The sequence below is a fragment of the Bos grunniens genome, chromosome 5, assembly GCF_055505025.1.
Source record: "Bos grunniens cultivar Pamir isolate PY7600 chromosome 5, Bosgru_T2T1.0, whole genome shotgun sequence".
Lineage (NCBI taxonomy): Eukaryota > Metazoa > Chordata > Mammalia > Artiodactyla > Bovidae > Bos > Bos grunniens.
In genome coordinates, this window is record NC_141169.1 from 49173122 (window position 1) to 49200257 (window position 27136).

General features: G+C 38.5%; 1 protein-coding gene across 16 annotated transcripts in view; it reads right to left on the bottom strand.

Moving 5' to 3' along the window:
* MSRB3 (methionine sulfoxide reductase B3) overlaps positions 1 to 27136 on the bottom strand; it is a 184283-nt gene that overhangs the window by 72050 nt on the left and 85097 nt on the right. For 13 of the 16 annotated variants that reach the window (XM_086400148.1, XM_086400153.1, XM_086400149.1 and 10 more), the window contains one exon: positions 7384 to 7412. The exons of the other annotated variants lie outside the window; for them this stretch is intronic. In XM_086400148.1, coding sequence (XP_086256274.1) covers positions 7384 to 7412 — 29 coding nt within the window. The remainder of the gene's footprint in view (positions 1 to 7383; positions 7413 to 27136) is intronic. 16 annotated transcript variants of the gene reach the window in all.

Here is a 27136-nt window from a genome sequence, read left to right on the forward strand (position 1 = left end):
AGTATGACTCAGGAACCAAGACTCTTTCCATACTGTGATGCCATCATGTTCAACATATACCCCTGATGTCACCTCAGAAGGGGAAGTGAGATGTGGGAAAGCTTATTGGATACTTAATCCACTTAGCCCAGAAATGACATATACTCCACTGGGAGAATTAGTCATATGTCCCCACACAGATGCAAAGGGGCTGGAAACTGTAATCTCTGGCTGAGGAGCCACTTCCCAGCAACAACTCTACACCATGAAAGGGGAGGATAAATCTTCGGTCGTTAGTTAAGCATTTCGATCACAGCTGGAAAACAGAACAAAGACTCCCAATCTCTTAACTAATTATCTCACACCAGATACCAAAATTATAAAGGTGAATAAGACATGATTCTTGCCTTCAAAAAAAGTCATAGACTTGGAGAGAAAGAGGGATCCACACAAATAATTATAGCAGATAATAAATGCTATAGTAAATGTAAATACAAGATCCAGTGTTTGTACAGTGGAAGGGATGATGAATTTCTGGGGAGGTGTTAAGGAAGACTATATTTAATTGAGGGAGTGATGCCTGAGCTGAGCCTTAAAAGGCAAATAGAATCTTGCCAGACAGATGGAGAAGTAGGGGAGGATGCTAAGTGGAGAAAACAAAGGTTTGCATCATATAATGGGGCAGAGCCTTTTTCCTGATAAAGTTATGGTATCAAGGGCAAGAGGGAAGAGGAAAACACTTGTATTTACAATGGTAAAACAGCTTCTTGCTTCACATACAAATTTGGAATAACATAAGTTTCTTAATTGGGCTTCCTTGGTGGCTCAGCAGTAAAGAATCTGCCTGCCATTGCAGGAGATATAAGAGATGCAGGTTCAATCCCTAGATTGTGAAGATCCTCTGGAGATGGAAATAGCAGCCCACTCCAGTATTCTTGCCTGGAGAATCCCATTGACAGAGGGGCCTAGTGGGCTTCGGTCCATTGAGTTGCAAAGAGTCAGACACGACTTAGCAGCTGAACAACAACAAGAAGTTTACTAATTAGAGCAGCTTTCATTTCAATGAGCACTGCTCTGGAATAATGTTCTCTACAGAAGGACAAGTGCAATCTGTGACCTGAGCAAGATGGCAAGTGCCAGAATATATAGAGTACCTAGAGCAGACAACACAGAGATGGTGATACTTAAGGAGGCAGAATTCAGGAGAAAAAACACTGAATGACAAATTATCTCTCCTCTCAAAGTCTTTGTCAGGTAGAATAAAACAAACAAATAATGGTAAAAATGATGAATTGGGTTGATCTAATAACTATGTATCACACTCCTTATGTTGCAGAGAATATACTTTTCAAATCACCCACAGAAGAGTTATAAAAATTAAACACCAACTAGGCCCCAAGATAAAAATCTAGTAAGTACAGAACGATAAACTTAGTAAAAAAGTAATAAGGTCACATTCTTTGACCACCAAAGCAATGAAACTGAAAATTACTAAACAAAAGTAGCAAGTAGAAAGTTTGGAAGTTCAAAAAAACACTTTCCTAAATAATCAGTGTGTCCAAAAGAAAATCAAAACGGCAGCTACTTAAAATATGATTTAAAAAAATCTCGGAGTCAGTTAAAGCTTTGATGAAGGAAATTTATGGTTTTAAATGCTTTAATTGCAAATTAGAAGGAATGAAAGCACAAAATTTAAGTCTATGACATAATGATTATACATGAAATCCAAGAAAACCAATTGAAAATTATTAGAAGTAAAGAGAGATAAATCTTCACTCAGATTTATCTGCTCCAGCACCTCAGTACTTTGCCACCAGGCCCCACTGCTTCCTGGTCTCTAGTCTGTAAAAGGTAAATGAAGGGCTATGTCCCCTCTAAGTGATTCCACACAATCCCATGAGATTGTTACAGAGGAGGTTGCCTGATTTTCCAGGCCAACCTCGAATATGATCCAGTAAAAGAATGAATTAAAAAATAAATAAAAGTGAAGAGAATGGTATTCACAAACATTTGTCATTGTTCTCTTCTAAGTTAATCTCTCTTAATGATAATCAAATGTGAAATGTCACTCCTTATTAAAAGCTATAGAAAAACTAAACACTAGCCATTAGCATTATTAGGTTGTTCTCTTAAAAGTGTTTTCTTTAAGGTAGAAAGCAGTGAGATGCTTTGAACAAAGTAAAGAAAGGTGAATTTAACAAAATTTAAAATATATTAGCTTATATCTAAATATCAAGAGTTCTTTAGCACACCATCTGGATCTAAATTTAACCTCGGTAGCCCTTCTCAGCTAAATATGCAAAGAAATTCATGTGAATTTGTATAACAGACCAACCAGCTAAGAGTCTATGAGAGAAGGAATTGTATCCCCTCTGCTCAGAGGTAGAGTATCAGCATCTGGCATGTAGTATGCCTAATAAATATATGTTGAATGATGCCCAAAGACAGACTTCAATATTCTTACAGAGATTTATATTTCCTGGCTCTTCACTGTTAAGAGAACCTCAAAAATAAGAAATCTAAAATAACAAATAGATTTGTAGGAGTAAAATGATATTGTCAACATATTCTCATATTTATAAGATCTGAAAATGCTTTCCTTATTAATATTTCTTGAGAAAGGCTTACTATGTTCGGCAGATTGTCCCATTTGCTAATAAACTTTCAAAATTCTAGTTCTATATTCAAATTCCCTATTTTCCTTAATTTAGTGACCACTGTTAACAGCCCACTCTATTTTTCACCACCCATATGTTTTTGCCTCAAGCTTTAACTGATTATATTCTTTGATTTCCTTTCCCTGGTGTAGACTCCTTTTCAACTACAGATCTTAAAAGCGACACTAGCTGCTTTTTGTTCCTTGGAGCTTTTGAGGGTTTTTTTTTTTTTTCCTCTCTCTCTCTTTCAGGATAATTATATTCTGTTGTGCCTTTTATTATCGTGTCTTTTAGGATCTCCTAACCTTGTACACTCTTGGACTTTATTTAATAGTGAGCTCTCTCCTCCACTCTCCACACTAAACCATGCTCATTAGGTTTCTTAATCCTCCATAATTTGCTTTCATGAAATCTTATACCTTTGAGTTGCTGTGTTCTATGAGCCCATTTCCTTAGTACTGCTATTCCAAGCAGTCCAGAATCAACAACCACTAAACATAAGCTTATTCACTTTCTCAGCCAACATGACTCTACAGGAAAAAAAAAAAATCTTTGTTTTGAATGTTTATGGACCATGAAACTATACCATTTAACTTGGTATTTCATTTTCTCACCCAAACACTGCCTGAGAAGGTGAGGACCACAAAATGTAAGACTCTGGGAAGTCCTTACCATACAGTTTTTAACTTATAGGTTTCATGTTCTTCTTGGTCAAAAAACTATTTTAATAGAACAGAAATAACAATATCCTGATGTTATGTAGTAGCTAGTAAATTCTAACTATATCTTTTCCTCATACCCAGAATTCAGGAGATGAGAAAAAACATCTTTTTCCAGTTATTCTGCAAGAGCTCTGCTTTTCCAAACGGGTTGTTTTTTAAAAGACACGCTCACGTCACTGAAATTTGACTACACAGCCAACTTTGATCTTTTCAGCAATGCATTCTTTGCTTTGTCTTCGGTTCTGCTCATCACTGGCACCTTTGCTGATAGGTATGTACGGAAAGGCCAAGAGAGCATACAGTCTGGGTTTTGTTTTAACTTCCTAAGGACTTGGGTTAAATTTTTAAAAAACAACAACAACACACAAGACAAAACCCAACCAAACTTGGTAGTGAATTGAAAGAGTTAATGAAGTTTCCAAAGGTGCCTAGCTTATTCAAGCAAAGTTTACACTTCAGCCCTGTGCATGTTAACTTGTGATTCTCCCCATCCAGATGATAGAAAGCAAAGCCAGTAAGGTCTTTATTTAATTGGTTTGCATCCACACACTGACCTCCAGGGCTCTGTTGACATAGCCTATCACGCAATATGCTCCACAGTTCTCTGCCTCTTTCAAAAGCATGTTTCTCCTGAGGTTTGATATATGGCTTTCATGTTTAATCACTACACGAAACTCAGTGTTCTGCTTCCTCCAGCATCAACTAACTTCCCTTCTTGGGAGGTGGGGAAAAGAGCACTGCCTCTTGCTACTTCTGAACATAAAAGGAAGTCTGTTTTACTCTATTAGTAAAATCACCAACTACTCAGGATCATAGACAAGCAACATTAGTACATTAACTAGGAAACAGTATTAAAATGGAACCCTTAAAACTCCTTTAGAAACAAGGTAGGCTGATTGTTCTCAATTGGCAAAGCTCACCTTTAGGTCACTGGGTTATAAACAGAAATGGGGGTTAAACAGGATACAACTCGGTACATAGAGGACACAGCTAGACGGTAGCTAAAGTTTGCATCAAATTAGTCTTGAGAACAGAACAATTCTGGGGTTCTCAGATTAGAATTAATTCAGCACCTTCTGATTTTTTCTTAACCTTCACCACATGAATAGAACTTCCAAAATCTCCAACTGAATGTGGACACGGTAATGTCAAGATCCTTTCCATAAGAATTCGTATGTGACTCAAATTTCTGAGATAAATGAAAACCTCAGAAAAATAACTGACTTATTTCAATAAGTCAACACAATTTATAATTTTCAGGTTTTAAAAATCACATGAAATGTATTTCACTTTAAGATAATTCAAGCAAAAACAGAAAACTGAAACAAAAGGCAAAGTATTGATAACAGTAAAAGCTAGATGATGAATGCGTATGTGCTTACTATACTATACCCTCTACTTTTATATACAGTTGAAACTTTTTCATTTAAAAATTTTTTAAACTTTAAATGTGCAAAATTGTTTGTGAATCTGCTTTCGTAGAAAAAATCTATACAACTTTGATAAGAAAAAATTAAAACACTTCCTAGGCTGATCATTTAAAAAGTGACATTTTATATATATATTTAAAAAGTGACATTTTTCACCATGTTCTGACAATGAAAACTTTCCTTCCTTCCTTCTGAATCTCACTCTACAGCCTGAAACTCATTTATACAAACTGCAAATATGCAGTAAGCTGCATAAGTTGGGTGCTTTACTTGAAGGACCCAAATAAACTGTACACACACACGCACACACACACACATATATATATATATATTTTTTACTTTGAAATTCTTTCCTTTATGGCTAGTCATTGACCACACTATTTATTTTTTTAAGAGCTTTTCTTTTTCTTAGTAAGATCAGCATCTTCCTTCATTTAAAAATCTTACTTTGTCAGGAACACTGTTACAGTTGTATACAACACTAAACAGAGCTAGTTTACTTTCTGTATTTGATGAACAATAGAGAACCTGAACCTATTAAAGTCATATATTTAATTGTTCCAACATGCTACCTTATTCTAACCAAGGTTCGCATGCTATAGAATGCCAAAGAATACATTTCTAGCTTTCTTTGTCATGATCCCTTCTTTTGATATTAAGCTAAAAGAATTTATAAGAAAAAAAAGAATTACCTGATTCTTAACTTGAAACCATCTGAATTCTTTCCATGACATATTTAGATTCAAAATTAAAAGAAAAAATAAACATTTAATCATATTCCCTGTAAGATTTTTCAGAGCACAAAACTTTGGAGCTTTCAGAGACAGGCAGATGTTGTGCATGAAACATGTTTAAAAAAAATTAAGACTTAGAAAAAATAAGAATCATGAACAAAATCTTTGGTCACAAGAGTGAAAGATGTGTGCCTGTACAGATGTTATAACTATTTTCATGATAAATACTAACCTTCACTACAGGAATTTAGCAGCACACTTTAATTTGGATTTGAAAATTTAACATAAATTTTCTAACTTTGACAATAGCTGCCTAATATTTCAGTTTTATACACTATTTCCAGGTTTTGCCTTCAAAATGAACCTAGTGGACTTTTTCATTTTTAAAAGTTATATTCCAGATCCTGTAGGCTAAGCCCAGTTTTTGACTTGATTTTTAAGGGATTTGACCATAATCAACGGGATTTTTAGTAAGTATTTGATGGCTGATTGGCAATGATAAAAAGGCAGTTTTATGTAAAAATTAATCCTCACTTTTTTCCATTTCTCTTTTATTATATTTGAATATTTAAACTGTTTAAAAATGACAAAGACTTTTTACCCTATTTTGAATATTTTACCCTATTTTACTCCTATGAATCAATTAAAAAAAAAAAGTCAAAAGAATGGATACCATGCCATCATGCCTTTAGTCTCCACATCATCAACACTGTAAACCAGAAATGTTTACCTTCTATTATCACTGTCACATGTGACTCAGAAGCTCAAGAGCACACAGAATGGAAAGATTTCTGGTATCACAGTTCTTAAATTGGGTGAAGTTGTTAACGCACACGTACAGATGTCATATTTAAAGGGTCTCACGCCAAGTTGAACAAATTCATTAAGCCATACAATAAAAGATACAGTTTTTGAAGAAGAAAAACATATCAGCTCCTTAACATCACCATCAAAAAGTACAGTCCTTGGTTCCTTTGTGAACATAACAAACAAAAGCTTTTTTTAAAGTTAAAACATACTGGACTCAAACCAGAGTAAGAATGTTACTTTTAAATTCAATGAGTTATATATTTTTCTGCAAATTATTTTCTTCTGGAATTGAAAATTAATGTTTATCTATTAATACTTCGATAAAAGGCATAATTCCTTTGTACTGAACATGAGGTAATTTTGGTCCTTTAATCGTAAACACCGTCAGAAACTCTGGAGCGCGGAAATCTCAGCTAGTGACATGAGGACACAGTCAAGTGTAAGGATTATATAGCTATATTCATGCTTAATGAGAAGAAAACACCCAGTGAGGCTGACATGCCACTGTTTGTGAGAATGTAAACTTTGTCTTGACAGAGCCAAAACAATGACTTAAGGTGACCTTCGCTTCCCATCACCCACATCCCTGGCAAAACAAATTTTAACAAATGAATAAGTCATAGACAAATCTCTATTTCTACTGGCTAAAACCCTTCACAGTTTGCTGGATTAAATGTATCTATTACCCATATGTGATGACAAGTCACTTGCAGAGAACCTTCAAATTATTCAGGATTTTTGTCCACTGAGAGAATAACATTCTGTTTTTAGCAATGAGTATCTATGACCTTCACCTTTGCTTTTAAAATGAAACTCTGCAGATACAGAGCCTTTAGTACTTATTTCAGAACCATCGAGAATCCCAAAGTGAACATCTTAATAACTTATGATTCCAAACAGTCAATAGTCCTGCTTTGAGGTGGGGTTCATGTTTTGAAAAGAGACTGCCTAGTCTGTTTAAAATCAAAATGGTTCTTGATCTGATGAATTACTCCTCAGAGAATAATGTAAATAAAATATACTCAGAATAACATTATTAATATAAACATACCTGAACCGGAGTCAAATTTGGTTTCTGACCTGCAAAGGGAAAGAAATTTTTTACAATATAAAACTTGCTTATTAAACAGTAACTTAAGAAGGGGGAAAGATATAATAGTTACAGATTTCAGTACATTGGTCAACAAGTAAGATAGCTTTTTAAAATGTAAATACATATTTATTTTAACCATTTTAAGTGCATGTATAACCTTAGGTCCTCTAAACATGTATATATCCATAGAGATGGCACAGTATGGAAAAGATATTAACTTTTCAGCATTTTTTTGAGAGAGAAAGAGAATAAATTTTGTAAAACACACAAAAAAAGGCAGCTAACCTTTACAGATTAACTTTTCAGTAATATATAAAGCAAGTTAAAAAACTCTCAAATTTTAAATTATCCTTTTTACTTATTATTAAAGATTTTCAATTATTCAAAATCAAGTAATTTTTCACTAAGTTCTTCACAGAGTAAATGAACCTAGTAACCCCATACATTTAATAAGAAGGAGAAAAAAAAAATCTGAGCCCTTGTGGGAACATGATGTTTCAGATATAGGTTAATACTGGTTGTAAATTCAGAAGCCTTTGAAGCTCTCAGTCTGGCTGTGGGAAAACTTCTGTTGGGTAATTACTCTCAAGATGCTGCTGATGTGCTGTCAAGCAGAATTAACCCTGTGACTAGGCCTATCTACACAAGCTACTATAAGACAGCATTGTCTATATCTAGCTCTCAAACCAATTAGTGGGCATGCTCCAGTTGGATTTATATCACACATTAACAATCAATAGTATATATGTTCACAGCTGCCACAGCAAGATACAAGAACCGACCAGCAGGAGTCCTGTTAAAGGATGTTACATTGACAGAGAAGTTTTTTTTTTTTTCCTGAGGAAATGTAGTTAACTAAGTGGGAAAGGAGATTTCTTTGAAATTACGCCAGGGTACCAAAGCACTTTTGGAAGTGGTGGCTTTCTTTACCTAAATTAGCTTCAAGAAAAGTCATCAAAGGAGGAAAGGGGAAAGGATAAGCAAGAAGCAGGTTCCTTTGACATAAAAATTCGTTTTCTCAAGTATTCCCAAATAAAGTTTCAGCTGAGGCTTCAACAAAGTCAATAATCATAAACACAAAAAAAGGATTATTACAACCATGGTTATCAACAGCCACCACTGTAATCCAGGCTCGTATCTGTCTCAAACCCTGGCCCCACTGTCGTCCTCAGCTCGATCCTTTTCTCAGGTGCCCCTGATTCCTGTTTCAGGTGCAAACCTTCTTTTACCTTTTGTCCTCTCCTCTTCTGGAAAGTCTGGCGTCATGCCCACTTTGTTTCCCACATCTCTGGGCATAACTCTAAACGGCAACACTCACCACACGTTGTCCTGCTGGTCTCCTTGCCTGTCTTCTCCACTAGACTATGCCTTACTAGAGTGCTCGGCCACAGCATCGGCCTACTGCCTGGTGCATATGCCTATAACGGGAAATGTCTGTATGTCAACAAATGTCTATAAAGGGAAATCCCTGCCTCCCCATGCATCCTGTGTAAGAGGTGCTCCTCCTGCTAACATTACCTACACTCATGTCCGAAAGGGCACTCTGTCATCTCCCCTGAAACCAGGCTACAGCAATTGCTCCTTCTTCCTGTTAAATCTTCAATATCTGAGTCTCCCCAGGTTCCTCCTCCCTTATGTATAGAAGAGCTCCAGAATTAACTTAAAACCCTCCTTCAAACCTGTGTCATATTCTTGTTATCCCTTTTTCTTCCTGGCTTTACAAGTGAGTATACTGAGAGGATAGACTCTAACCTTTACTGCACATCTTCCTTTCCTCACCTCCCAACATAGTTACTCTGTGAACCACGAGGATCTGTCCTTGCTAAGTTTTCTCAATGGCTTCCTAATACCCAACAGCCCTGTTACAGTCCCCACTTTACTAAGCCTCTCTCCCACTAAAATCCTGCCTGAACATTGTGCTGTGACCTCAAATGCCACACATACTAAACTGAATTCATTTTCTTTTCCCACAAATATAATTCTCCTGCTCTATTTCCTATCCTTTTGAGCCAGAAATGATGATGCTATTCTAGTTTTCTTCTGTACCCCCAATATCTAACTAGTCACCCAAACCTGTTGATTGTACTACCTTCCCCCTCCTCTCTATCCTCATTCTTACCACCTTTAGGCCTATCTAGGGCTTCCCTGGTGGCTCAGAAGGTAAAGAATCTACCTGCCATGTGGGAGACCAGAGTTTGATCCCTGGGTCAGGAAGATCCCCTGGAGAAGAGAAAAGCAACCCACTCCAGTATTCTTGCCTGAAGAATTCCATTGGCAGAGGAGTTTTGCCAGCTATAGTCCATCGGGTTGCAAACAGTCGGACACGACTGAGCAACTAACACTTTGGCTCAACCATCTCATAACCAGTATCCCGCCTCTCTTCCAACCCATCATCTAATCAGCTGCCAGGTGTTTTCCAAACATTAATCTGATCACATTATCACCACCACCCAACAACTGTGCAGAGTTTTTCCAAACTTAAATCACAAGTTGACCCATGAGTGGATTATACAATTAATTTAGTGGATTATGATTAGTATTTTTTTTAATGAAGTAGAACAGAGATAGATGCATCCCATATTGAGAGCATGTGCAGTTTTGTATAACTTTTAGGTAGAAGTGCATGCATTTGTGTGTGTGTGTGTGTGTGTTTTCACGCATATGCATACTAGCCAGTTACTAGCCTTACAAACAGAGAGGGCAATGGCACCCCACTCCAGTACTCTTGCCTGGAAAATCTCATGGATGGAGGAGCCTGGTAGGCTGCAGTCCATGGGGCCACTAAGTCGGACACAACTGAGCGACTTCACTTTCACTTTTCACTTTCATGCACTGGAGAAGGAAATGGCAACCCGCTCCAGTGTTCTTGTCTGGAGAATCCCAGGGACGGTGGAGCCTGATGGGCTGCCGTCATGGGGTCTCGCAGAGTCGGACACGACTGAAGCGACTTGGCAGTAGCAGTAGCAGCCTTACAAATGAGCAAAGAACATCTGCTCTGGCCTTCCTCTGGCTGCACTCTCCTCTCCACCAGGCAAGGAGTCTCTTATTCCCCTGGAAGCTCCAAGTACCAAAGTCCTCAGCATTTTTGGCCCAAATCGCCCTGAGCTGACTTCCTCAGCCTTTGTGGATCTTTTACAATCTACTAGTGCTACTACTGTGTGTGTGTCTCCAGCTCAAGCAGAGGCCAAAGGCTGCTCCTTGAAGGATGGAGTTTGAACCTGAGGGCAGAAGGAAGGGGAAACAAAGAGGGCAGAGCAAAATGCTTTTCCTATTCTTCCACATTCCTGCTCAGAGAATTCTTCATTCAAACCCTCCTGTGAGAGTGGACAGCTGGGAGGATCAAGAAGCCAGGGGTTGCCCCTTAGGCCAGACTGTCACGGTCTTGATGGCCTTGGAACTGGGGGCCTGGCTGGTGGGAATGGAGAGTGGGGAGGAGTATAGACCCTGTGGCAGAAAAAAAAGAGTCTCTCCCTCAATGAAGAAGAAAAGAAAGGTTTTTCTCTTACGGATTGCATAACCATTGGAAGAGAAGGTTGAGGGAAGCTTCTCCTCCCCTCCCACTCGGCCTGGTTACCATTACCTCTGCATTTTCCCAGGCTGAATAACAGTCTTTTGGTGGAAGACAAGTTTATTTAAAATCTCCTCTATCCTAGGGCTTCCCTGCCAGTCCAGTGGTTAAAAACCGGCACTTCCATTGCTGAGGCACAGGTTCAATCCCTGGTCAGGGAACTAAGATCCTGCATGCCCCATAGCTATAAAATAAATAAATAAAAATAAACTTAGTAAAATAAAATTTTCACTTTGATTACTTGATATCAGTGATTCTATACACCGTTTTCACTGTTTTTGTTACAAGGTTTATCTGTCAAGGTAGGTTAGCAAACTTTTCTAACAGTTTATTTCCTTGACTTATAACTTTTAAATAATTAGCTGTATTTTATCCCCACTTGTTCTCCTGCCCAGGCCCTGCATATGTTGGGGCCAGGCCTAGTAATGAGCCATCATGTAGAAAAGTATGTCTTACAATGGGTCACAGACAAAAACATTGAAAAACGACTGACCTAAGGACACCAAGTTCACCCTCCTCTGCATGGGGTATAAGGGGCCCACCATGACCTGGTTCTCCTGTCCCACCTGTAATCTTGCCTCAAATCCACCTCTAAACTGTAGCCTTCACTCTCACCGAATCCAACAATTGCCGTATTATTTCACAGCCTTCATCCAGTATCCTCAGTTTAGAACACCTTTCCTCCAGCTCATCACTGACAAATGTTTACTCCACAGACTCGCCTCAGTCCCGGCAGCAGCCTGCCTGCCTCTGTCTCCTCCCAGAGGTTCTTGCTTACCTTAGTAACTCCATGGTTTGGGTCCTGGCATAGCAAACTGCGTGCCCCACCCCCCGCCCCCCCTGCTATGTGGCACTGACACCAAGCCCAGAAGGGTCTCTTCATGTTCCCAGCACTGAGCACAGTATCTGGTATTTAACAGTCATTAAATAGGTGTAGCAGGGGACTTCTCCGGTGGTCCAGTGGTTAGGACTCCATACTTCCACTGCAGGGACACTGGTTTGATCCCTGGTCAGGGAACTAAGGTCTGCTATGCCAAAAAAAAAAAATTCTTGAACTGAATAAAAATGAAAATACAACATATCAACTTTAAAATTATATGGGAAAAGTGACAATTTTTTAAATGTGTAGCAGGAATTAACACTTGAACAAATGAATCTGTAAATTAACAGAGGGCCAAAAACAAGATATAGTAACCAAAAACTCTATAAAATGCCTCATTTGCAATATGAAAAATCATGTCAGAAACTGTTATCTCCAGACCATTTTATCTCCTTCAGAGAAAGCTGGTCAACATGCAAAAAATACACATAATGTACAGAAACATTTTCACAAACTAATTAATGACTTTAAGTATCAGCTTAAAAAAATACTTGCAGAATTCTCAGGCACAGTACTGCACCTTCAAAAAGCCACAACTGGGACTTCCCTGGTGGTTCAATGGCTAAGACTTGAACTCCCAATGCAGTGGGCCTGGGTTCAATCCCTGGTCAGGGAACTAGATCCCACATTCCAAAACTTGAGATTCCGAGTTCTATAACTAAGACCTGACACAGCCAAATAAATAAATAAAAATAAATATTTTTAAAAATCCACAACTATTCTAATAATAATTAAAATATGATAATAAAAGTGACCACTATCAGTTTTGGGGTTAGAGAAAACTGGTTAATTTAATTTCTATTGAATTTTACATATACACATACATACACAGAGAAACAAAGCACTCCTCTATCATACTATGGACTCTGATCACCTCTACTCATAAATCCTCTTTAAGAAAGTAAATAAAATATAAACTGTGACATTGTACAGGAGACAGGGATCAAGACCATCCCCAAGAAAAAGAAATGCAAAAAAGCAAAATGGCTGTCTGAGGAGGCCTTACAAAGAGCTACGAAAAGAAGAGAAGCAAAAGGCAAAGGAAAAAAGGAAAGATACACCCATTTGAATGCAGAGTTCCAAAGAATAGCAAGGAAAGATAAGCCTTCCTCAGTGCTCAGTGCAAAGAAACAGAGGAAAACAAAAGAATGGGAAAGACTAGAGATCTCTTCATGAAAATTAGAGATATCAAGGGAACATTTCATGCAAAGATGGGCTTGATAAAGGACAGAAATGGTATGGACCTAACAGAAGCAGAAGATATTAAGAAGAGGTGGCAAGAATACACAGAACTATACAAAAAAGATCTTTACGACCCAGATAATCACGATGGTGTGATCACTTACCTAGAGCCAGACATCCTGGAATGTGAAGTCAAGCGGGCCTCAGGAAATATCACTATGAACAAAGCTAGTCGAGGTGATGGAATTCCAGTTGAGCTATTTAAGATGATGCTGTGAAAGTGCTGCACTCAATATGTCAACAAATATGGAAAACTCAGCAGTGGCCACAGGACTGGAAAAGGTCCATTTTCATTTCAATCCCAAAGAAAGGCAATGCCAAAGAATGCTCCAGTTACCACAGAATTGCACTCATCTCACACGCTAGTAAAGTAATGCTCAAAATCCCCCAAGCCAGGCTTCAACAGTACGTGAACCGTGAACTTTCAGATGTTCAAGCTGGTTTTAGAAAAGGTAGAGGAACCAGAGATCAAATTGCCAACATCCGCTGGATCATCAAAAAAGCAAGAGAGTTCCAGAAAAACATCTATTTCTGCTTTATTGACTATGCTAAAGGCTTTGACTGTGTGGATCACAACAAACTGTGGAAAATTCTTCAAGAGATGGGAATACCAGACCACCTGACCTGCCTCTTAAGAAATTTGTATGCAGGTCAGGAAGCAACAGTTAGAACTGGACATGGAACAACAGACTGGTTCCAAATAGGAAAAGGAGTATGTCAAGGCTATATATTATCACCCTGCTTATTTAACTTATATGCAGAGTACTTCATGAGAAACACTGGACTGGATGAAGCACAAGCTGGAATCAAAACTGCTGGGAGAAATATCAATAACCTCAGATAGATGACACCACCGTTATGGCAGAAAGCAAAGAACTAAAGAGCTTCTTAATAAAAGTGAAAGAAGAGAGTGAAAATGTTGGCTTAAAACACAACATTCAGAAAACTAACATCATGGCATCTGGTCTCATCATTTCACGGCAAATAGATGGGGCAACAGTGGAAACAGTGACAGACTTTATTTTCTTGGGCTCCAAAATGACTGCAGCCATGAAATTAAAAAAGATGCTTACTCCTTGGAAGGAAAGTTATGACCAACCTAGACAGCATATTCAAAAGCAGAGACATTATTTTGCCAACAAAGGTCTGTCTAGTCAAAGCTATGTTTTTTCCAGTAGTCATGTACAGATGTAAGAGTTGGACTATAAAGAAAGCTGAGTGCCGAAGAATTGATGCTTTTGAACTGTGGTGTTGGAGAAGACTCTTGAGAGTCCCTTGGACTGCAAGGAGAGCCAACCAGTCCATCCTAAAGGAGCCCAGTCCTGAATATTTATTGGAAGGACAGATGCTGAAGCTGAAACTCCAATACTTTGGCCACCTGATGCAAACAACTGACTCATTTAAAAAGACCCTGATGCTGGGAAAGATTGAAGGTGGGAGGAGAAGGGTACAAATGAGATGGTTGGATGGCATCACCAACTCAATGACATGAATTTGAGTAACTCCAAGAGTTGGTGATGGACAGGGAGGCCTGGAGTGCTGTGATTCATGGGGTCGCAAAGAGTCAGACACGACTGAGTGTCTGAACTGACTGACTGACTGAAAATATAGATAGGAACAAAGAAGTGGCAAGTGTGAAAAAAGAACTCACATAAATACATATAATACAGGAAAGACAAAGAGGGGTGTTCATTCATTCATTCCAAACACATTCATTATGTGCTTATTTTCATTCATATACTATCCTGCATGGTAGGAATACAAAGATGTATAAAGTAAGGTTGTATGAGGTATAAGATACATGAATATAATCGTGTTTCCACAGAGACACATTTCACTCCTTGATACTCCTAAGTATCCTTAGATACTTTTATCTAAGCTTAAAGCTATTCAACCAGTTCTTTTGGCAACTGCAGAAAGACGGTGAATATAGCCCCAACGCTGCTATCATCCAGTATCCATTCTCCACTTTATTATTTTGGAAATAGAATCTCTGAGTTTTAGATGGGCACATGGCTACTGAGGTAAGACAATTTTTCTACACTATTTCCCACTTCTCTTATAGCTAGTTTTGACCATGGAGCTAAGTTCGTGTCAAAAGATGCAAGGAGAAGAATTATGAGTTATGCCATTGAAGCGAAATTCTGCACCTCTTCCCACTGGCAGAAGCATTGACTGTTTCCTGGAGCTAAAGCAGCCATTCCTAGATCATGAGAGAAGCGGATAGTGGCGCACCAGCCTTTGGCTGATGGTACACACACTGGCAGCACCATATCAATCCCAAACGATTACCGTGTTTAAGCCATTATTATTTTGGAGTCTTGTCAGAGCAGTTGTAATAGTATCACACTAAAAAAAAACAAAAAAAAAAGCCTTAAACTAAAACTTTTGAATTTTTAAACCTAAAATGTTTTTATGAATTTTAAAACCATAAAAGGCAGATGCTAGGAAAATTTAAGTATCATTATTGTTTTTTAAATAATTAAAATAAATAACATATGCATTCTTTTGATAATAAAGTTGTAGATTTTCAAAAGAAGGCAGTTTTAGTCATAGATTAGAGCTCTATAGTCCTGAACAAGTTTATAAAACGACTGTTCTCTATTTACAGGAAATAACCCAGTATCTGGGCTTCCCTGGTGGCTCATTGTTAAAAAATTTGCCTGTAACGCAGGAGATGCAGGAGATGCCAGTTTGATCCCTGGGTCAGGAAGATCCCCTGGAGGAAGGCATGGTAACCCACTTCAAGACAATATACTCTTGCCTGGAGAATCCCAAGGACAGAGGAACCTGGCAGGCCAAGGTCCATAGGGTTGCAAAGAGTTGGGCATGACTGAGTGACTGAGCACACACAACCCGGTATCTATGAAAGCTCTATGTGTATTGAAGTCAAGTTATTTTATTATTTAAAAATTTTTACTGTCTCTTATGAGGAATCCATGAAAGTCTCCACTGCTCTTTGCTTACTTTCAATTGTATTGAAAAAATTTAAATGGGACTCATGTAAGTATGAACTACAAGTTAATGAAGTCAATGTATCAAAAGGTTTCAGACATGTAGAATGAGGATGCTGTTCATATTATTTTTAATGGGTGTCAACTAAAGATTGTAGCTGCAAAAAGTTATTAGAGGGAAGGAATAGGAGGGGCACACTGATTTTTGCCTGGGTATTTTACACGGCAACTCCATACCAAGGATTTTCCAGGACAATCGAAGTCTAATAACCCATCCTGTTGTCCCTCATAAAATACAGACATCAGAAATTCCAATATTTCAGGATCCTACTTATAAGTCTAAGAATTTCTTACCCCTACAAGTAATTCAAAGGCTTTCCTCAGACCAGAGGCTAGTAATAGTGGCAGTGAATATTTATGCTCCTCTTTCAGTTACATAAACACAGTATGCTTCCTCTCCTTGGAAAGCTCTCTCTTCCTCCCCCTCATCCACTCCAGTATCTCTTAACCCCTCCGCCTACTTAACTCCTAAAACTTTCTCCATTATTAGCTTAATTATCAGTTCTTTGAAGACAAGTGGCCAGACTAGATTAAATCCCTAGAGTTTCTATTTTTACAGCACCAGTCACTCCTTTGCACTCATCAGAGTTGTAATTCATTCTACCTTTGTTCATGGAGTTATTTGATCACACTAAAAGAGTTCGATAATTGTGGCAGACACAACCGGTTATGTATGTAATTGGCAGTCGCCCTCTTCTCTGATAACAGAGTTGAAGTTTTTGAAGGGTGCTAAAAATGTGACCACCTCAGGACCGAATCATTATTAGGTTTAGCCAACTGTGGCAATTCTAAACTCCTTCTGTCAGGGACTGGTTCAAGGACAGGTGTGGAGGCCAGCTGTGAGCAGTGACAGGTGCAGCGAAGCCTGCACAGGATACTTCTTGGTTAGGTTTTCCCTCATGAGAAGGACTGGGGTGATTTAGGGAGAGAGCCCCTTTCCTACACTCTCCCTGCTTCCTGCCTTTGAAGTTATTATGTGAGGATATGACACTTAGAATTGCTGTAGCAACCCTGTAACCAGGAGGAAAAGACGAAGAAAATTGTAGAAATGCCAAGCCAGAACTCTGATGTCACTCCGATTTCAAAACAGTCTTTCTCTAGAGTTCCTGCTGAGTTAGAAAGCCAAGTTGGGCATTGTGAGGCCATTTTTGTGTGGGTATTTCTGTTACTTTTAACCCAACATATTCTAACTGATATTGCTACCATAGCAGTACTAGGTCATGAACTATCTACTTACTGTGTTTAAAGCTTAGGCCTCTATGTTATATTTTGATATATTTTTTTATATTTTGATAACAATGATGCTATAAAACACAAAAGACAGATAATATGCAGAAAGAAAACAAAATGAACTTAAATGTTTAAAGACATGTTAGCTACCACAAAAACAAAGAGATAAAAATAAAAGGTACCCACTAACTACATGCCTAATTTTTTCAACTAAAAAAAATATAAATTAAGAAACCAGAAATTTAGAAATTAAACTGGTAATCATGAGCAGAAGGGTAAGATAGTTCCTCCTACCTTGTTGTTAGAAGATCTCTGACATGAGCCTGTTACTGAGAATGCTCAGGCTGAGTGCAGCTACAATTCTTCTTCATTTATCACTCTCACTGAGCACTGTAATTACTGCAGACAACACAGCTGTATAAATTCCTACTCCCCATGATACAGTTCTGCTTCCACTGGTACTGTTTTTGTCTCTCATCTTAACCAGATCTTAGCATTTTCACTGGGATCACTGCCTCCTTGGTAACCTGGAGACTTTACACAGCAGTAATATAGTCTATGAAGTGCTTAATACTGAGGTAACAATAATGGGAAAGGTAGCCAATGGAGACAGACAGATCAGAGCCCAGTTCCAGGTCTTCCACTTTCTATCATATGTGATTTTCAAGAAGTTCATCACACTCTACATCTTGCTTTCACTAACTACAGAATGGCAGCAATGTATCTACACTTTAAAAAGTTTTGTATAGGTTAGATGGGGCTACCCTGGTGGCTCAGACAGTAAATAATCTGCCTGCAGATTCTGGAGGCAGGATACCTGGGTTTGATCCCTGGGTCTGGAAGATCCCTGGAGAAGGGAATGGCTACCCACTCCAGTATTCTTGCCTGCAGAATTCCATGGACAGAGGAGCCTGGTGGGCTACAGTCCATGGGGTCACAAAGAGTTGGACATGACTGAGCAACTAACACATACATAGGTTAAATGACAGGATACTATAAAATGCCTAGGTCAGGTCCTAGGCATGTATGAAAATCTGAAAAAAGGTAGCAATAAGGGGCCTTTCCTGATGGTACAGTGGATAAGAATCTGCCTGCCAGTGTAGGCAGATCGAACACAAGTTCGATCCCTGGACCAGGAAGATCCCACGTGCTTTGGAGCAACTAAGCCCGTGAGCCACAACTACTGAGCCTGCACTCGAGCCTGTGTGCTGCAACTACTGAAGTCTGTGCACTCAGAGCCCATGCTCGCAACAAGAGAAGCCACCACAGTGAGACCAGGCACCACAACAAAGAGCAGCCCCACCACAGAGAAAGCCCATGCCCAGAAACAAAGACCCAGCGGAGCAAAAATAGAGTAAATAAAATTTTTAAAAAAGAAGTCTAAATTTAAAACTTAAAAAATGGTAGCAATAGTATTAAAGCTAGTGGCTACAAGTACAAATAGTATTTTAACAAGTAAAAACAAAATACTATACTATAAAAAGAAAGAATGCATTATGCTGATAGATGGGCTTCCCTGGTGGCTCAGCAGTAAAGAATCTGCCTGCAATGCAATAGCCACAGGAGACAAGGGTTCGATCCCTGGGTTGGGAAGATCCCTTGGAGAAGGGATAGGCTCCCCATTCCAATATTCATGGGTTTCCCTAGTGGCTCAGACAGTAAAGAATCTGCCTGCAATGCAGGAGACCGGTGTTTGATCCCTGGGTTGGGAAGACCCCCTGGAGGAGGGCATGGCAACCCACTCCAGTATTCTTGCCTGCAGAATCCCATGAACAGAAGAGCCTAGTGGGCTAAAGTCCATAGGGTTGCAAAGAGTCGGACACAACTAAAGCGACATAGTAGCACACACGTACTCTGATAGATATCTTACTTGGGATTTTAATATGAGTGCCAACACCATGTAGAAAAAAATGAGAAAACAGCAATAAAAATAACTGAAGAAACTGGAAATATTTAAGAGGAAAGACTAATAGAAAATAATATAAATGACTTAATTACACAATATAGAAAGTGTGTGTGTGTGTGTGTGTGTGTGTGTGTGTGTGTTCGCTCAGTCACTCAATCATGTTAACTCTTTGCAGTCCCATGGAGACTACAGCCTGCCAGGCTCCTCTGTCCATGGAATTTTCCATTAGCTGGAAATAAAGATGGGTTGCCATTTCCTACTCCAAGTGATCTTCCAGACCCAGGGATCAAACCCGCGTCTCTTGTATCTCCTTCACTGGCAGATGGGTTCTTTACCACTAGCACCACCTAGGAAGCCCTACAGAAATCTCGCATGCATGCATGCTAAGTCGCTTCAGTCGTGTCCGACTCTTGGCGATCTTATGGACCATAGCCTGCCAGGCTCCTCTGTCCATGGGATCTTCCAGGCAAGAATACTGGAATGGGTTGCCATGCCCTTCTCCAGGAGATCTTCCCGACCCAGCAATTGAACCTAAAATAGAACCTAAAATTGAATCTTCTGCGTTTCCTGCACTAGCAGGTGGGTTCTTTACCACTAGCACCACCTGGGAAACCCTGTAGAAATCTTATTTGTCCTTAAAACACAAATACACCATTCTCTAACTAAAAGAGCTGCACAGTGCACTTGAGAGCATACTGGAATACGAATCAGTATTGGATGCTAGTTGGATGCTAGTTCAGCAACCAAGAGGTCATTTAACTTATGAGCTGTATTTTTTTTCATTAGTAAAACAAGACATTTGAAATGAATCAATGCTGCTCCACACAAACTACCCCATGGAGAGGTAAGCTATCTAAATTTTCCTGCAGTTTCCAAGAATGAAAAAGAAAAGAAAAGGAGAGAAGAGAGGGTGGAGGAAAAGTGAGTATGAGGTGATAAAAATTTACCTCTTAGAACTTGAACCTGCAGATGAATAAGACTGAAAAAAACAATTGTTAAGGTCATTTTGGCTCCCCAGGTTCTATAATTTTCTCTAGGCCATATTGATAACTGCCTTATTTGAATTTCAATATCATTTCCTGTCTGTATGATTTCTAGTACTTAATCATTTAAAATAATCTGTTTCTTGTGTATATTTATATCTGTAGAGAGAACATTGGAGAAGGAAATGGCAACCCACTCCAGTGTTCTTGCCTGGAGAATCCCAGGGATGGGGGGTGCCTGGTGGGCTGCCGTCTATGGGGTCGCACAGAGTTGGACACGGCTGATGCGACTTAGCAACAGCAGCAGAGAGAACAAAGCTTTTAAAGTAAAGATCCTTTAGCTATTAAGAATAAATTCAAAACACTTAAAGTAATAATCAGGGTTAAGGAGAACAGAATATACTTTCACATTAGAAGCAGAATTGTGTCCTCCCAAATTTCATCTGTTGAAGTTTTAAATCCTAGTAATTCAGAATGTGAGTAAATTTGGAAAGAGGGCTTTTAAAGAAGTAATTGAGTTAAAATGAAGTCATTCAAGTGGGCCCTAATCCAGTATGACTGGTGCTCTTATGAGAAAAGGAAATTAGGGCACAGGCACACACACAGGGAAGACCACGTGAAGACAGCCACCCACAAGTCAAAGAGAGGAACTGCAAGGGCACCAGCCCTTCTGACACCTGGATCGCAGACTTCTGGCCTCCAGGACAGTGAAACAATACATTTCTGTTGTTCAAACCTCCATCTGCGGTACTTTGTTATGGCAACACTAGCCAACTTCTACATCTCATTTCTTCTTCTGTCAGCCATTTAGCAACCCGAGACTTCCAATAAAAGCCCCAAACCCAGAAATCAGCTGGAAATAAAAGTGTCTACGGATTTTATACACTTTAACCCATTTCAGGTACAAAATATATTTGATTTACATATTCTTCCTTAGTATTTTTAACCGTATTCTGCCAAAGTGTTTTACTGCATTGTGACCATTGGGCAGCTGCTTCTTCACATGAGCAGAGACCACCAGTAAGAACAGCAGAAGATGATAATCAATGGGCTCTTTGTCTTTTTATGTCACTGTGGAAGGATGATTCCAATGGTTCTGCTTGGTCCTTTGACACTGATGCTGTATACGTACTTGTTATATGCTCTCTGGAGCATGAGGTAGACTTGGGGGGTGGGTAGTAAAGTTTATTGCTCTACCTCAGTTTTACATATAATATTTGTTTTCTTATTTTCCCTGGAAATTTTCTTTTCTATCCTAGGTTGTAATGAGAAAAAGAATGATAGAATTTTGTGGCTAGCAGATTAGTGACAGACACAATAACTGATAGATCCTAAAACTTTAGAGAGACAACAAAAGACACTCAAATAAGAGCAATCCACGGTTGACTTGTATAGAGGCAAAGACTCTAGACATATCAATGGCCTCTGAGAAGATCAACTGTAGATGGATGAAAAGACAAAAGGGGATCAACCTCTACACTTTACAAAATTCTATAGGAGTTCTTTATAGGCCAAGCTATATAGTTCATTAGAACCTAACTGCATTGTTGTCTTATAACAGCTTTAGTTATTAAAAATATTTTAAAATTTGAGTAATACTAAGTGATAGCTACAAGTCATAAAATAATCATTTAAATTTCTGTTTAGTAAGACATGTGAGTATGTTATTTCATAGAATTATATCTTAAAAATCACTAGTTAATAATCTCAGGTTTAAAATAGATGTTTTAGTTGTCTAAGCAATAAGTTAATCCAAAGCCCTTCATTTCTTAGATATCACTGTACACAAACAGAAGAAGCAACACAAAATTGGAAGAGAAAAACCTAAATTAAGAATAAAGAGATCATGGAGAAAAAGATCTGATTTCCAATCTTAAGTTTACTCCCTGTTTCTACAAAATTCTGAAATAAGTCATTAGAATTTAAAAAGTCAGTTATGTTTTCCATTTGTAAAGACAGTATCTGCTACTCAACTATTGGGTGTGAGATCAGCTACAAGGATGTATTGTACAACACAAGGAATATAACCAATATGTTGTATTAACTGTAAATGAAATGTAACCTTTAAAAATTGCATAATTTTATAAAGTAATAATACCTGCTACTCCATACAGTTCTTTGGAACCAAATTAATAATGTATGAAGCACAGGAAAATATTATAGGAATGAATTTTCCTTGAGAATTTTAGGATTACACAATTCAGTAACTAAACTGAGCATAGGAACTAATTTTCATTAAGAATCTTAAATTCATCCATCATTTCACTTTAAAAAAATTAGCATTTCTAGTTGGAGAAATTAAAACTCAAGGAAAACTTTCAAGGGAAAAATGGATGATAAAACCATTGATTCTTTTTTCCATTCATTCACTAAACGTATTTATTGAGCACTGACCATGTACAGGTATTGGTCTAGGCTCTGGGATATAGCAGAGATTAAGAGAGACAAAGTTCTTGCTCTCATGGAGCTCATATTCTGGTAAACAGAGTCAGATAGCAAACAACTACACAAGTTAGATGATTTTTCATACAGGCTGAAATAAAGTGTCTTCTGTAGTAAAATCTAGTGGGTGTGGGGTAGAGTTTAGGGGTGAGGTTGGGGGAACTATTTTAAATAAAGTGGTCAGACCTAGAGATTGTCATACTGAGGGAAATAAGTCAGACAGAGAAGAAATTTCAAATGACATTCCTTATATGTGGAATCTAAAAAGAAATGATACAGGTGAACTTACTTACAAAGCAGAAAGAGACTCATGGACTTAGAGAACAAACGTGGTTGCCAGGGATGGGGAAAGACAAGGGGAAGGGATAGATAGGGAGTTTGGGATGGACATGAACACACTGCTGTATTTAAAATGGATAACCAGCAAGGTCCTACTCTATAATACAAGGAACTCTGCTTAGTATTATGCGGCAGCCTGGATGGGAGAGGAGTTTAGGGGAGAATGGATACATGTATATGTATGGCTGAATTCCTTTGCTGTTCACCTAAAACTATCACAACATTGTTAATAGGCTATACCCCAATACAAAATCAAAAGCTTTTTAAAAACGAAAATGAAGTAATAAATAAAGTGGTCATAGATACGCTTTAGAAGGATAGGACATTTCTGCTGACACCTAAAGAACGACAAAGAGCCCACACACAATGGAGATGCAAAATGGAATCTTTAGTAGAGATTCCAAAGGAAAGGGCCAATGCAAAAACCAAGCTTGGCATGAAGAAGGAGAAGGAGAAGGAGGGGGAGAGAAAGAGGAATGGGAGGAGACTGTATCTAGAAAGAAGTGAATAAAAGAGAGAACAGCAAGAGAGGAAAGCAGAGTAGATGAGAGCCAGGTCACGACTTTAAAAGCCATTATAAGAAACTGATTTTTGAAGATACAATGATAAATCTTCTGCATTTTAAAAGAACAAATTAAAATCTGATTTAAATTATTTAAATCCTCACCCTGCTATGTGAGGACTTCCCTGGTAGCTCAGCTGGTAAAGAATCCGCCTGCAATGCAGGAGACCCCAGTTCAATTCCTGGGTCAGGAAAATACCCTGGAGAAGGGATAGGCTACCCACTCCAGTATTCTTGGGCTTCTCTGGTGGCTCAGATGGTGAAGAATCCTCCTTTACCTCCTTTACGAACCCGGGAGACCTGGGTTCAATCCTGGCTTGGGAAGATCCCCTGGAGGAGGGCATGGCAACCCATTCCAGTATTCTTGCCTGGAGAATCCCATGGACAGAGGAGCCTGGCAGGCTACAGTCCATGGGGTGGCAAAGAGTTGGACACCACTGAGTGACTAAGCACACCTACATGAAGAATTAACGACAATGGAAAAACAACCAAAGCAGAGAATCCACCTAGCACCGAGATCTTGGTTTTTAATACCATTCTCTAATAAAAGGAACTAGGACCCCTTGGAGAAATGGCTGATTCTAGGACTGGGGCAGAAAATGTATAAGATAAGCCAGGAACATCAAGTAGTGCCAGAGAGGAAGGAAGGGCTCGAAAATAAACAAGCAAAGAAACAAAAAGCCCTACATTAATGGAGATATGTAAAAGGGATATAGAAGCCATCTCAAAGGCTCCCAATAGCCAAAATTGGAACAAAAATGAGCAACAAAATAACCCAAAGTATAAAATAAATATCCATGAGTCTATATTGATATAAACAAATGATTAAATAAAAAATTAGGGAAAAAGGTGCAAATCTCACTTGCAGGAGAATTCCAAATAATTTACCCATCAAGATGGGAAGCATAACTCTTTACTCTTTAACTGTGAGCTGTGCATAATGTCTTCCTTCCAAAGGGGACAATATGAGAAGGGGGAAACAAAGAGTAACTTCACATGGGGTGAAACCCCATAAATACTCCTCAGCCAAGAGACCAAGTTCAGTATAAAAAAAACAGTGTCATGTTGATAGTATGCACCCTTGAAATGAGGTAATGAAACTCTCTCTTCACTTCTGTGGTCCTTCCCTAAACCCATAACCTCCATATAATCATTAGAAATGGAGATAGGAATGGCAACCTACTCCAGTATTCTTGCCTGGAGAACTCCATGGACAGAGGAGTCTGGTGGGCTACAGTTCATGGGATCGCAAAGAGTTGGACATGACTGAGTAACTAACACAACAACACAATCATTAGGAAAACATAAGAAAAACAAATCCCAACAGACAGGCAGCCTACAAAAGACCTGACCAACAGTCCTTAAAATTATAAAAGTCACCATATGACCCAGCAATCCCACTACTGGGCATAAACCCTGAGAAAACCACAATTCTAAAAGACACATGTACTCCAATGTTCATTGCAGCACTATTTACAACAGCTAGGACATGGAAGCAACCTAGATGTTCATTAAAAGATGAATGGATAAAGAAGATGTGGCATAACTATACAATAGAATATTATTCAGCCATAAAAAGGTATACATTTGAGTTAGTTGTAGTGAGGTGGATGAACCTAGAGCCTGAATATACAGAGTGAAGTCAGAAAAAGAAAAACAAATATCAGGTATTAATGCATATATATATGGAATCTAGAAAAATAGTACTGATGAATCTATTTGCAGGGAAGGAATGGAGGTACCCCGTGGAGGAAGGAGAGAGTAGAACAAATTGAGAAAATAGCATTGACATACGTACACTATCGTATAAAATAGGTAGCTAGTGGGAAGCTGCTATACAACAGACAGCCCAGCTTGGCACTCTGTGATGATCTAGACGGCTGGGAAGAAGTCGGAGAGGGAGGCTCAAGAGGAAGGAGATGTATATAATTACAACTGACTCACATTGTTGTATGGCAGAAACCAACATAACAATGTAAAACAATTATCTTCAATGTAAAAAAGTACAAATCCTGCAAAAAATGAATAAATAACAATAAAATTTTGAAGGTCATCAAAAATAAGGAAAGTCTGAGAAACTATCAGAGTAAAAGGAAGCCTAAGGAGACCTGATAACTAAGTGTTATGTAGTACCTTAATAGGATCCTGAAACAGACAAAGAACATAAGGGGTAAAATAAAGAAATCTGAATAAAATTAGCTAATAAAAATATATCAATATTAGTTCATGTATTATAACAAGCATACTAAACAAATGTAAGATATCCATAGGGGAAACTGAATAAGGGAGTACATGGGAACTCCATACAATCGCCTCAATTTTTCTGCAAATCTAAAACTGTTCAAATTTGGCAAAACTAATACAATTATGTAAAGTTTAAAAATTAAATAAAATTTAAAAAAAAAGTCTATTTAGGAAAAAAAAAGCAAAGAGACCATCACATTAATTTAGGTCAAAGATTATAAAGATGATGATGAAGCAGTGGATATGGTGAGGGGTCAGATTCAGAACACATTTTGAAAGTGCACAGCACAAAATACGTCGATAGATTAGATATGGGGGTGAGGAAAAGGAATCAGGAATGACTCTTGGGTTTTTTGCTCAAGTATGTATGGATGTGAGAGTTGGACTATAAAGAAAGCTGAGCGCCAGAAAATTGATGCTTTTGAATGGTGGTGTTGGAGAAGACTCTTGAGAGTCCCTTGGACTGCAAGGAGATCCAACCAGTCCATCCTTAAGAAAATCAGTCCTTAGTGTTCATTAGAAGGACTGATGTTGAAGCTGAAACTCCAATACTTTGGCCACCTGATGCGAAGAACTGACTCATTTGAAAAGACTCTGATGCTGGGAAAGATTGAGGGCAGGAGGAGACAGGGACGGCAGAGAATGAGATGGTTGGATGGCATCACCAACTCAATGGACATGAGTTTGGGTTAACTCCGGGAGTTGGTTAGGGACAGGGAGGCCTGGCGTGCTGCGGTTCAGGGGGTCTCAAAGAATCAGACACGACTGAGCGACTGAACTGAACTGATCTGGATAATGAATAGTACCTTTACTTAGCATATGGGGGGAAATGAAAGAAAAATAGATTGTGCTGCTTCTGAGTCATTTTGCTACCTCAATTTTTTGCTAATTAATTCCCGATTTATTCTTGTGAGGTGGTTGAATCAATAAGAAAATTTCAAGCTGTATGGTCCTACATGGGATCCCAGATTAGTATAATTTTTTAATATTTTTTAATCTCAAAGATACTACAAGAATGCTTTATAATAGAAAAGTATATAACTGCCTTAAAAAGAGATGATGCAAAATATTTCTTGACCTTATTTGGAGACAAAAATTCATATTAAATCACCAGTTCCCAAAGTCCACAGCGATGAATCTGGAAAATGTATGATTATATCAAGCTTTTAAATAGCACAGGTTAATCTGGAAATCTATACTCTCATATTCTCCAGATGATTGTGACAACCACTGACCTGGATGGCATAAAATAAAGAAAAAGTTTTCCTATTTAAAATAACAAAGCATCCCAAGTTCCTAAT